General features: G+C 43.3%; 1 protein-coding gene across 1 annotated transcript in view; it reads left to right on the top strand.

The window, feature by feature from the left end:
* Positions 1 to 12,652, top strand: part of LOC126237392 (histone acetyltransferase KAT6A-like) — a 295,463-nt gene that overhangs the window by 202,733 nt on the left and 80,078 nt on the right. Inside the window, exon 4 of the mRNA XM_049947479.1 lies at positions 10,006 to 10,265. Within this exon, the coding sequence (XP_049803436.1) occupies positions 10,006 to 10,265 (260 nt within the window). The remainder of the gene's footprint in view (positions 1 to 10,005; positions 10,266 to 12,652) is intronic.

Here is a 12,652-nt window from a genome sequence, read left to right as displayed (position 1 = left end):
TACAGATTGCTGTAATGCCCTCCAACACTACAAATGACATCCATCTCTCAACCACCTCCTAAACACCAGAAATGGGTTTGTTTGTTGCAGGTATGGGTAAAGATCAGGTTCATTTTTGGCTGTTGTCGTCCTGCGGGTATCAGGGAGTTTCTCTCCAGGATGTTATGCACACTAGCCCAAGCTCTATTGCTGAGCATTTTGATCAGGCCTCAGTGTCAGTTCAGTATCTGCCCACTGCCTTTTCAGATGGACAGTTCTCATCCAATCAGTTTAACCAACGTCCCAAGCAAGTCACTTAAATGTATTGTGAATCCAAGGCTGTATAGGGTTCTTGAATTCTGGGACCTCTTGGCTCCAACCCAGGGTGGTTTTCACCAAGGCCATTCTACTGCAGACAATTTAGTCCCCCTGGAGTCTGCTATCCAAATAGCTTTTGCTCACCATTAATACTTCATTGCAGTCTTCTTCGATCTGCATAAAGTTTATGATACCACACGTCATCACCACATCCTTGCCAGCTTATATGAGTGGGGCTTCTGTGGCTGCTCCTGATTCTTGTCTGGAACTTTCTTTCATGCCACACTTTCAAGGTACAGATTGACACCTCCCGTAGCACCTCCCATCTGTAGGAGAACAATGTTTCGCTGGGTTTTAAGTGTCCCTCTCTTTTTAGCAGCTACCAATGGCCTGGTGGTAGCTGGAGGGCCAACAGTTTCCCCTTCATTGCTGATGACTTTTGCATGTGTCTTTGTTCAGTTGCAATGTATGCTGGTGAATGCAGATAGCAGGGAGCAATGCACTGAGCTCAGTCTCTGACTCTTTCTCATGGCTTCCAACTTTCGACTGCCAAGGCCTGTGTTATGCATCACCGTCTGGACCTGTACTTTGATGGTAAGTCCATCAATGTGGTAGACTCACATCATTTTTTGGGACTTGTCTTCGATGCCCAGTTGACATCTTCCTCAACTAAAGCAGACATATTGGTCGCACCTCAGTGCCCATCAACGACACTAACTGGTGTGCGGACCACTGTATCCTGCTAGGGCCCTACAAAGCATTGATCCAGTTGTGCCTAAATTACAGGAGTCTCACATACGGCTGGCTATCACCACATTACAAATGCTGGACACATTACACCATTGTGGGATACGATTGGCAACTGGCATTTTTGGACTAGGCGCACGATCGGCATCCTAATGGAGGCAGCAGTTCGACAATTGCAGTTTCTGCACCAACAAAAGGTGATCGTGTGTGTGTTACACATCTGCTGCTCTTTCCAGATATGGAGATCCACATCTTGCTACCACTGAAATTAGCTGAGGATGCCTCGGCCGCTTACCTGCTTTTATTGTTTACTCATGAAGGGGTTTTTTATCTCACTAAGTGAGGTGCCTCAGCCTTGTCAGCCCATTGAAGTGTTGGCATGATGCTCTGTTGCCTCCTCAGCCCCAACCGGACAGTGGCTAACTGGGCTTGGTGGTCTGCCCCAGGCTTGCCCTATCCATTCTTTTGCTCTTTCCCCTTTCTCACGTGTTGTGTTTGACTCGATGTTCTTACTCTGTTTTCCTGTGTTTCTCTCGCCCTGTCCATGTAGCTAGCCTTTTTTTGTGTTTGTATTTTTGGATGGGGTGTTTGGTAAGTGTCCCCATCGCACTGTCGGCCTTTGATGGCCTCCAGCTGCTCCCTGCATGGGGCACCTTGCCATATTTATTACTTTCCCCCTTCCTTCTACATTGTTCCTTTCTCCAGTCTTTGTTGGCCTTGTAGACCTTGCGGTTTTCTTTATTTGGGTTTTGCACACTAGCCCATTCTTCGATATGAAGTTTTGTTGACTTGCTTGTTCCAGGTAGGAGGGTGGTGGCCTTGGAGTTAGGTCCTTTCAGTCATTAAACCAACATAATGTTCCCTGTGGAAATCAGCGGAATTGACAGCTGCTTAGACAGCTTTTAGGATGTCCACGCCGGTGGTTGTGCTCTTGACAGATACAGTGTCCAATTTTATGCATTTAATGTGTTAAATACTGGTAAATGTGACAAGTCCTGGCACTTATGTGGCAATATACAGTCACCTGAGAAAAACTGGCACTTGTAACCAATTTACATTCAGTGGGCACAAAAGACTTGCAGCTCATTGATGCACTCTTGTTCTGAACTCACCATCAGCAAACAGTTTTTTAGCTCATGCTGTGGTAAATGGAACCTTATAACTTGCATGTGCCACTGGACTGTCATTACTGCCACCTTGAAATATTGAAGACAGTACTACTTCATAATTTAAATGAGACACATGCTGATTGAAAGTTGTAGACATCTTGTGACAAAAGCAACTTCCATCACATTCGTCAGATGTCATCAAACTGCTCATTTTACTCTCAGTTAACTGTCCCATCCATTCAGAATCCAAAAGTAAGCTGTATTCATCTTTTTGAAATATAATGATGTTCTATGCCAAACTTCTACTTTCAGGGATATACAGACACACATTGAACATTTTCAATTTTCTGCTCAAAGATAAACTCTTACTTTAACTCATTTTTAAATGATGGCAAATCTACATGTATTCGTTTCTTTTATGAACACTGCATTTTCTTGTGATTGTAAAACAATGTATACTGTCTAGTGATTGCTTCTCATCAACTTCGCCAGCTAAGGCCTTTATTCCAATTGACAAGACCTGCCCCAGTGTATGCTTGAACGCAATCAGTGTTTACGGGCAGCACTGTATTCTCAAGAACCACAGGAAGCTTTTTTCTGCCTCGTCCTAGACTGTGAATGAAGCTGTATGGTCTGTTAAAGCTATCTTGACAGAATGGCTTTAATTATTTTGCTGTTACCACTTCATGTGGTCTGTTACAGATTTTATCCCCTATTTCCACACATGCATCACTATGATGGTAGTCCAGGTATGCGATGCTATGAGAACTCATTTCCTGGATTTCGAAGAAGACTATATGTGATGGATGTAGCAGGAAACCTGGGCTACCGGCCAGGTGGAGCACATAGCACATAGTACATGGTACATGTAGTCTTCCTCTTGCTGTTTGAGTGGTGTTGTTGTTATTTACGATGAAAAGTCTAACTGAACAACGTAATTGGTAAGGTTTCTGGAACTGTATTGTGTAACAGTTTTTGTTCAGTTGTCAGAATTGTTTGCAGATGCATTGTTCCAAAACACCCAGTGAAGGGCCATTATGTACCTGCTGTAAAAAGGTTATTGAACTGTATGTCAAAGGCGCACACACACATTTTCCATCCCCCCCCCTCCCCCCTCCCCAAGGGGTCCACAAAGATGCCTCGTTATAGGAGAAGATAGACGTTCGCGTCTTGCTGTTTATAAGGCCATAGATGATTTGGAATTTAAAGTTGGTAATAAGGGAGGACAGAGTTTTCTGCAAGGTCCTTCTATGTGGATGTGTAATTAATTTTACACTTACTCAAGAAGATGCAAATATGTCTGGTAATGGATGGATTACTGTTGCTGTAGTGCGTTATCAAAGTACTACTGTGAAAGGTGTAACTTCTTTGGAAGCATTTAATAACAGAGATGTTATAGCTTATCGTACCTATCATGTTGGAGAAGTTTTCAACAAAGATATGGGTTCATCATATTTTACCTCTACAATGCCATTCACGATAAGGACAAGGAATCATAGGAAAATAAATGAGCAGGAGAGTGTTTCTGTTTGGGCTAAAGGTGGTGGAAGATGCGCTAAAGTAAAACTTACTGGTGATTGTGGATAGGTACGCGGCAAGCACGGGACCCCGAGCTAGTGCAGCTCTCTTCCCTTTCCGGGCTGCATACATTCCCTTTCCACATACCTCCCCGACGCTGATCCCCCCTCCCCCCGCTGCTTCTTCTCCCTCTATGTGAGAGTATGTTTTGTGCCAACGTCCAGAGACGGATGCTTATGACTGTAAGACGTGGGTTCTCTTCTTTTCTCTCTACACTGAAAAGTCTCTGTCCTCACTTTATCCCTCTCTTTTCCTTGATTCTTCTCTCTACCTTTCTTTCTGCTGCGGCATTTGAGACCTATTCTCTTCTTTCCTTTTCTTTGTTCCTTCCTTTGTCTTTCCTTCTTCCCTGTGCATGTCTGAAGGCTGACCCACATGTTCCCATGCGTAGCCGGTGACAGGGTAACGCATAATTTCCCGCCCAGGGAGGGGTGATTGCCCAAGCTGGTACCTTCCGACCATGGTGATTGGTCCTTCCATCCGTTTCTCGGGAGGTATGACCTGAGGTGTGGACAATCACGTAAGGCAGGAGTGCCCTGAGAGAGAAAGGTGCCAACGCAATTGCAGGTCATGTCAGGTCTTGTTCCCGTTTACAAAATGGCACCTTGTTATTAGAAACCGACAGTGCCCTCCAGGCACAAACATAGCTTCGAACTACACTGCTACACACCTTCCCTGTCTGGGTGGAAGCACACCGTACATTAAATTCATCATGTGGGACGATTTATACAAGATCACTCAACGGATTATCCAATGAGGACATTCAAAATTACCTGTCTGATCAGGGTGTAACAGCCGTACATCGAGTCATGAAAAGGAATTGGTGCTGACCCCGCTCTCTTCTTGACATTTGCCAGAGTTCAACTTTCATCGAACGCTAAAGTGGAACATGAGATAATTTCAGTTCACCCTTACATCCCCAACCCTACCCATTGATATCAGTGTCAGCAGTTTAATCATACCAGCCAGTCATGTTCCAATATGGCAAATGCATTACCTGTGGCAGCGATGCCCATCAGGATGATTGTCACACTCCATACCCTCATTGCATCAACTGTATGGGTAACCATGCTGCTTTGGCTAGAGGTTGCCTTATTTTTAAAGATGAATGTATTATTCAGGAAATCCGAGTGAAAGAAAAGGTGTTCACCTCAACTGCTCGTAAGTTATTTGCCAGTAGAAAACCCACTGTGCTCCCAGTGAGTAAATATAGCATTGTCCTCGCATCTCCTCGACCTACTAAGGAGGTAGCCATGCAGACTTGCGATCTCACCTTCACTTTACAACCGTTGATTCCTCCCTTATCTCAACGTCCTGCTTCCAAGAAGGCTCATAAGAAACAGTGTTCCTCTCCTTCTCCGCCACGGTGTGTCTCTTCTACAGCGCCACCATAGGCCGTCTTTCATGTCAGAGACGTGCCGCTGGCGGCCGATCAACCAGCTGATCACTGGCGGCAAGAGCTGCCCCCCAAACAACCTATGGATCAGGATCTTCTGCCTTAGGCTGAATGCTGTTCCACACCATCGGTCGCCGGCTCTCAGCGGTCGTTGAGTTGACTGCAACCGTGGTGAGATTTTTCCGTTTTCTGTCCACCCTGTGTCAATTCTCCATAGGAATATCTGTGGAATTTGTTCCAGTCGGGATGAATTATTGAGTCTCTTACGACCTTTTCCCCGGTCGTCTTCTGTCTTCAGGAAACAAAGCTACATCCCCATGACCGCTTTGCCTTCCCTCATTTCCAATCAGTCCAGTTTGATCTCCCCTCTGTTGATGGCGCTCCAGCACACAGGGGACTTAAGATTCTTCTCCCTGATACACTCTATCACCCAATCCTCAAACAGTTCCTTCCAAGCTGTCTCTGTAAGTCTTTCTCTTTCTGGCTACACCTTCTCTCTCTGTACCATATACATTTCATTGTCCACACCAAGGGCAAGAGCCGGTTTCCTTCATCTCCTTGGTCAGTTCCCACCCTCCTATTTGCTGGTTGGGGACTTTCAGCGCCCACCACCCACTTCAGTGATCTCCGCGTCCTTGTCCGAGAGGCTCCCTATTCCACCAAGCGGATCTCGTTCGCCTCGACACCGGGGAACTTATTTTTTTTGTCAGCCTCCATGTCAACCTACTCTCATTTGACCTTTCAGTCTGTACTGTTCAGCTAGCTCGGCACTTTGAATGGTTTGCTCTTGCTGTTACACACTCAAGTAACTTTTTTTCCATGTGTCCTTCGATTACAGCCACAACTGCCATCTGTGGGCCCAAGCTGATTGGACACTTTTCTCCTCTCTAGCAACATTTGATGACCATCAGTTTTCTAGCATCAGCGATCCGGTCACTCATGTTACAGAAGTTATTCTTACAGCTGTGGAACGTTAAATACCTCGTAGCTCCCCTTTGCCGCGGCGTCCCCCAGTTCCTGTTCCTTGCTGGAACGAGGCATGCCGTGATGCAGTACATGAGCGGAGATGTGCCCTTTGCGTTTTCCGCAATCATCTTGCATTGGCCAACTGTATCCGCTTTAAGCAGTTACGTGCGTGATGCTGTCACACCATCCGCGATAGCAAGAAGGCAAGCTGGGACTTCTTTACCAGCTCCCTCATCTGTTTGTAGTTGAATTCGACAGTTATTCTAATTTCTCCCCGATGTCTGGGGTAACTGTCGCGCAAGATACCTTAGTGTACCCAGTCGCAATTTCTAACTCATTGGGTCAACATTTTGTTGAGATTTCAAGCTCTTCAAATTACCCGCCAGCCTTTCTCCTGAAGAAACGAGCAGCGGAAGGGTGACCTCCTGCTTTCTAACCTCAAAATTCTGAAAGCTATAATACACTACTTTTTTTTTTTGCGGGAACTCCATCACGCATTCTCTTCCTCTCGCTCTTCCACCGCAGGACCGGATGGCATCCAAGTCCAAATTTCTCTGTATTTATCGTACCATAGTCTGCATTACCTCCTTCGTCTTTATAATCGAATTTGGACTGACATTACCTTTCCCAGAAGATGTACCTCCAAAGGACAAACATCTCCCATCTAGCTATTGCCATATCTCTTTCAACGAATAGTGTATGTAAGGTTTTGTAGCATATGGTAAATTACCATTTAGGCTGGTAGCTGGAGTCCCAAAAACTTTTAACACCTGCCCAGTGCGGTTTCCTAAAGTATCATTCCACAGTTGACCACCTTGTTGCTATCTCCACTTATATCATGAACAATTTTATCAGGAAACACCAAACATTAGCTATATTTTTTGATCAGGAGAGGGCATATGCTACCTGTTGGAGGACAGGCATCCTCCGCACACTGTTCGCTTGGCGCGTTCAAGGTCTGCTGCCCCTTGTCATTCGTGAATTTATGACGAGTTTACATTTAAGATGTGGATGAACACTACTCTCTCCCGTAATTTCACACAAGAAAACTGTGTGCCCCAGGGCTCCGTGCTGAGTGTTGTATTGTTTGACATCGCCATAAATCCTATTATGGATTGTCTCTTTAGCAGTGTCTCGGACTACTCCTTTGTCGACGATATTACAATCTTCTACAGCTCTCAACGGACCAGCCTTCTTGATCGATGTCTTCAAGGATGTCTCGAATGCCTCCACTCACGGAGCATTGAAACCGGCTTCAGATTTTCTCCCAATAAGATCGTCTGTGTAAATTTTTGGTGTAGTATGGAGTTTTATTCACCTTCCTTACATCTAGGCGCTGTCGGCCCTCCGTTTGTGGATGTCGCCAAATTCTTGAGATTTATGTTACTGTGCTGGTCTTTCCATGTTTCATATCTTTTGGCTCACTGTCTGCAATCCCTCAACACCCTCTGTGTTCTGAGTGGTACCTCCTGGGGAGCGGATCGAGTGGTCCTCCTCCGCCAATATTGTGCCTTAGTGAGCTTGAAATTGGACTGTGGAAGCATAGGTTACTCCTCCGCACTGCTGTCTATTCTTATGTGTCTAGACTCTGTCCACCACAGTGGATTGGGTTTAGTGTCTGGAGCTTGTTACACCAGCCCCATGGAGAGCCTTTACTCTGAGACTGCTGAATCTCCACTGTCCAATCAGCGAGCTGTCCTTCTGAGTTGTTAGGCTAGTCATCTGTCTTCCATGCTTGCTCATCCGACACATGCCCTTTTTTTTGACACCTCCTTGGATTTAGGGTATGCAGACCACCCTTCCTCTCTACTGTCACTGGGAGTCTGCTTCCGTCAACTACTATATTCCTTTTCCTTCTAATTTACTCTATGTGCACAAATGAAGGATGCCACATTTATTTACACTGATGGCTGAGAGACCACCTGTGGTGTTGTGAGTGACTATATTGTTGGCGACACCGCTATTAGATTTCGGCTTCCCGACCAGTGTTCAGTTTTTACTGGGCTGTCCAATACGTCCGCCGGCATAAGTGGATACAGTATATTATTTGTTTGGATTCACTCAGCTCTCTTCTCAACCTCCAAGCTCTTTATTCTATCCATCCTCTGGTCCACCGGATTCAGGACTGCCTCCCCATGCTCCACTTGGGGGGGGGGGGGGTGTCTGTGACATTCCTCTGGATCCCATGGCATGTAGGTATGCATGGAAACGAGGACATTGTCTTTTTAGCCAAAGTTGTGATCCTCCCCCACTTTGTCCCCACTGTTCTGAACCATGGGCAGCGAGACACCTTTTACTTCAGTGCCCCTGTTTTCATCCGCTACGTACCCATTTACAGCTGTCGCCTGATCTATCTTCCCTTTTAGCAGATGACACGCGCTCAGCTGATCACGTCCTTGATTTTATCAGTACCAGTGAGATGAAGTCCATCATTTGAAGCTCTTTTTCGGGGAAAACAACCCCCCTTCAACAGCAGTTCTCTCGGATTTCCTTTCATTTTTAGTTTCCCTTTCTCTCCTTTGAGAGTTTCGATCCCATTGCTGCCGATTTAAAATTAGGTTTTTTACCCTTCACTAAGCCGCAGAATGAGTGCTTATGACCATAGCAGTTATGCGTCCTAAAACCATAATTTTAAAAAAGAGTTCCATGTCTCTGTAACTGCCCATACAGTACTTCTTCAGCATTTTTGGTGCATAGAGATACATGTACCCAAAATGAAATAAAACTTAGATGTATGGGTGTCTTGATTTTCGTTTTTATCACTCAGTGTTCAAGCTTGTTGTGGCGGAGCAAGGTACCACATGGTACCTTCCTCTGAGCACTGTTTAAGCATTTAGGACACTTCAGCACATGTGAACAGTTACTGATCTTTAATGGGCTTATGCTATTGCATCCATTTGGATTGGAGACTGTCATATGGAAAGATGACTACTGCTTTGCTTCACAAGTCAAATTACTACAGCCATAATTTTCCATTAGCTGACAGTGATGAATATTATTGTGTCAGTGAGTATAAATAAACATATAAATTATTTCTCAGCAGAACTTTAAACACTGAAGCTTATATAGATGGCATCCTGTACCATCCTAAATATAAACCAAATGTACCTCTGGGTGCAGTGGGCATCAATCTAAATAATTTAATGAGCGTCAAACCATTCCTGTCCTCTATGCCAGTTGCTTTACCCTAGCTAACTTCAGTATTCCATAGTATTTCATTTGTATGTAAAATCAATGACAGAAAAGACTCCCTAAAATACCAGATGCAGCTTTTCAGTTAGCCACTAAATTCCATGCAGAATATGATAGTGGATGCTCATCCACAACTGTAGATAATCACACATTGTTGAAACTTGTAACAGCGTATTAGAGTGAATGCTGCATCAAGGATTATGTGTAAGTGCCTCCACTACCAGCAGACCTCCCTGAATTAAGAAGCCGGATTGAAGCGGCTGTCGCTACAATCACTGAAGTCACACTTATTAGAACTCGGCTGTAGACTTGATGTGTGCTGTGTGACAAATGGTGCTCACATTGAACATTTGTAAGGTTCTTGGTACAACTGTTTGAGTTGCTCTTTCATTTCACGTATCATTTATAACTGTAAGTTTATTATAATCAGTATTATAAAGCGTTAAAACCCCAATATTCATTTATAAACACCCTTTATTTGAAAACTGTTTCTTGTGAAATGCGTCAATTTTGTTGTTTGATTAATGGGGATGCACACACTGCTGTTGAATAACAGATAACACTGATTGTGTTTTTAATTGGGTATGTAAATTAACTGTGTCGTATGATCATTTATTGTCTTCTCAGTGGTCTGCACCAAGAGTTACTGGAGATTCTTAGGTGATTGCATTTAGCCTAATTACTTAACAAGTGAGGGAGATTTATTTTTCTTTCTTCCAGCTCTGCCTTGTGAGTTGCTGCTCTTGTGAGCGGAGCTATCATGCTGACTGTTTGGACCCTCCTTCGGAGAGACGCCCAAAAAGTCCTTGGCGGTGTAGGCACTGCCTTGCTCAGCAACAGCAGCAGCAACCGGAACAAAATCAGGAACAGCAAGTGCAGCACCACACTATTAAGAAGCCACGCAAGATTGATGTTGCCAGCAGTGTTATAAAGAAGTACTCCAAAGTCAGAGAAAAAACAAGAGACATAAAAAATTACAGGTGAGAGACACTTACCCTTGATCTGCATTTGGATCTCCCCCTGCCACTATTGCTTTCTAATCTGGAGACGAAGAGAATCTTTTATATAAGTGTTGCAGGATGTTAAATATTGAGAATGTGAATTTAGTAGAGCAATTTAAAAAGTGGGTAAAATGAAAACTGTATTTGGTAAATAGGCCTGTGGGACAGCAAAACACAGAATGTCTAAAAGTGACAATTATCCTGAGTGCTACAGAAATTACTTTGCACGCTTCCTTCATTAGCCATACCATGGCAACAAAATGTTTTTAAGAAATTTTATTTAATATTTATTCAGTTTTCATTGCTTGCAGTAATTGTGTGTTGTGCAATTTAATCAGTCAGTGGTTTTTTGTGGTCCATTGTTTGCTTTGTGTAAGTTGTTTTGAAGTGCAGCAGAATATTTTATTAAATAAAAGTTTGTATGTTTCATATGTTTCTTTAATATCAATAAGAGATAGGGTGGGTTGGTAGTGTGTTACTGGTGTAGCATAACTGTAGATGCTCATGTTGAACTTTTTATTTGATGTGAGGCGTTTGATAAGGCACTTAAAAATTCATATCACTTCATATTTTATTTAATCTCATATTCATTTCCAAAGAGTTAAGATAAATTCAGTGTCACACTTAATATGTACATGTTGCCACTGTGCTAATTTACATTTACATTTTGCTATCCAGAGTGTTTCTAAATTTTGGGTTGCTTGTTGAGCTAAACAAAGCTTTACCAGTATTTGTGCATTAGGAAATGCACTCCTCTTCGGCTTTCAGTGCTGTACTCTGTGAAATACATGCAAAAAACGTTTAAGAAATTTGCAGTTAAATTGAGATCTTGACTAACATTCGTGTTTGCTCTTTTGAAGAAAATACATGGGTATACAAGATGAACAATTTTTCGTGTTATGGAGTTAAAGAAGCCACACTGGTTACGAAAGTTCATTGACTGTATGTAACCTCTGGGAGGGGAGACATAGTAAATGTGACTGCCTACAAATCAGTTACTCCATCAGGGCTGCGATTTTGTATGGCATATGTCTTGTGAAAAATATCACTGTAATTTTATTGCACACCATGTATTATCCATTATTTTGAGATACTATGGCTCACTAAATGGATTACAAAGTACAATGCATTTTTTATAATAAGGATAGAAAACCATAGATTTTATAGGCTACTGTAGGCTAAAACAAAGCAGCCAGAAGTCTAAAGTTGAGTAAGAGAGTAACAGTTCCTTGTTAATAATTTCCAGTGTTGTTTCTTTGGCTTAATGGCTATTCATCTGTTATGTATTTTCCTATTGATTAAAGAGGTTACGTGGATGCTACTAAAACTATACCAAGTACCTCACATACCACCCAGAGAGAGAGAGAGAGGGGGGGGGGGGGCAGCTGCAAATTATTTAAGGAGTGAAGGTAAAAACTTACTGAATAGTATAGTTGTCGAGGCATTGGAGGTACATAAACAAGACGGAAAGCTGTGCTAGTTTCCAGTGTGTGTGTGTGTGTGTGTGTCTATATATATATATATATATATAACAGAGGGAAACATTCCACGTGGAAAAAATATATCTAAAAAAAGATGATGAGACTTACCAAACAAAAGCGCTGGCAGGTCGATAGACACACAAACAAACACAAATATACACACAAAATTCAAGCTTTCGCAACAAACTGTTGCCTCATCAGGAAAGAGGGAAGGAGAGGGAAAGACGAAAGGATGTGGGTTTTAAGGGAGAGGGTAAGGAGTCATTCCAATCCCGTGAGCGGAAAGACTTACCTTAGGGGGAAAAAAGGACAGGTATATGTGTGTGTGTGCAAGTGTATACCTGTCCTTTTTTCCCCCTAAGGTAAGTCTTTCCGCTCCCGGGATTGGAATGACTCCTTACCCTCTCCCTTAAAACCCACATCCTTTCGTCTTTCCCTCTCCTTCCCTCTTTCCTGATGAGGCAACAGTTTGTTGCGAAAGCTTGAATTTTGTGTGTATGTTTGTGTTTGTTTGTGTGTCTATCGACCTGCCAGCGCTTTCGTTTGGTAAGTCACATCATCTTTGTTTTTAGATGTATTTTTCCCACGTGGAATGTTTCCCTCTGTTTATATATATATATATATATATATATATATATTCATTCACACGTCCGTCCACATCAAACCCACCAACAAGCAACAGTACCTCCGTTGTGACAGCTGCCACCCATTCCACATCAAACGGTCCCTTCCCTACAGCCTAGGTCTTCGTGGCAAACGAATCTGCTCCACTCCGGAATCCCTGAACCATTACACCAACAACCTGAAAACAGCTTTCGCATCCCGCAACTACCCTCCTGACCTGGTACAGAAGCAAATAACCAGAGCCACTTCATATCCTCAAAC

Source organism: Schistocerca nitens, chromosome 2, assembly GCF_023898315.1.
Source record: "Schistocerca nitens isolate TAMUIC-IGC-003100 chromosome 2, iqSchNite1.1, whole genome shotgun sequence".
Lineage (NCBI taxonomy): Eukaryota > Metazoa > Arthropoda > Insecta > Orthoptera > Acrididae > Schistocerca > Schistocerca nitens.
Note: the sequence above shows the minus strand (reverse complement) of the source record. Positions and strands in the feature narration are given on the sequence as shown.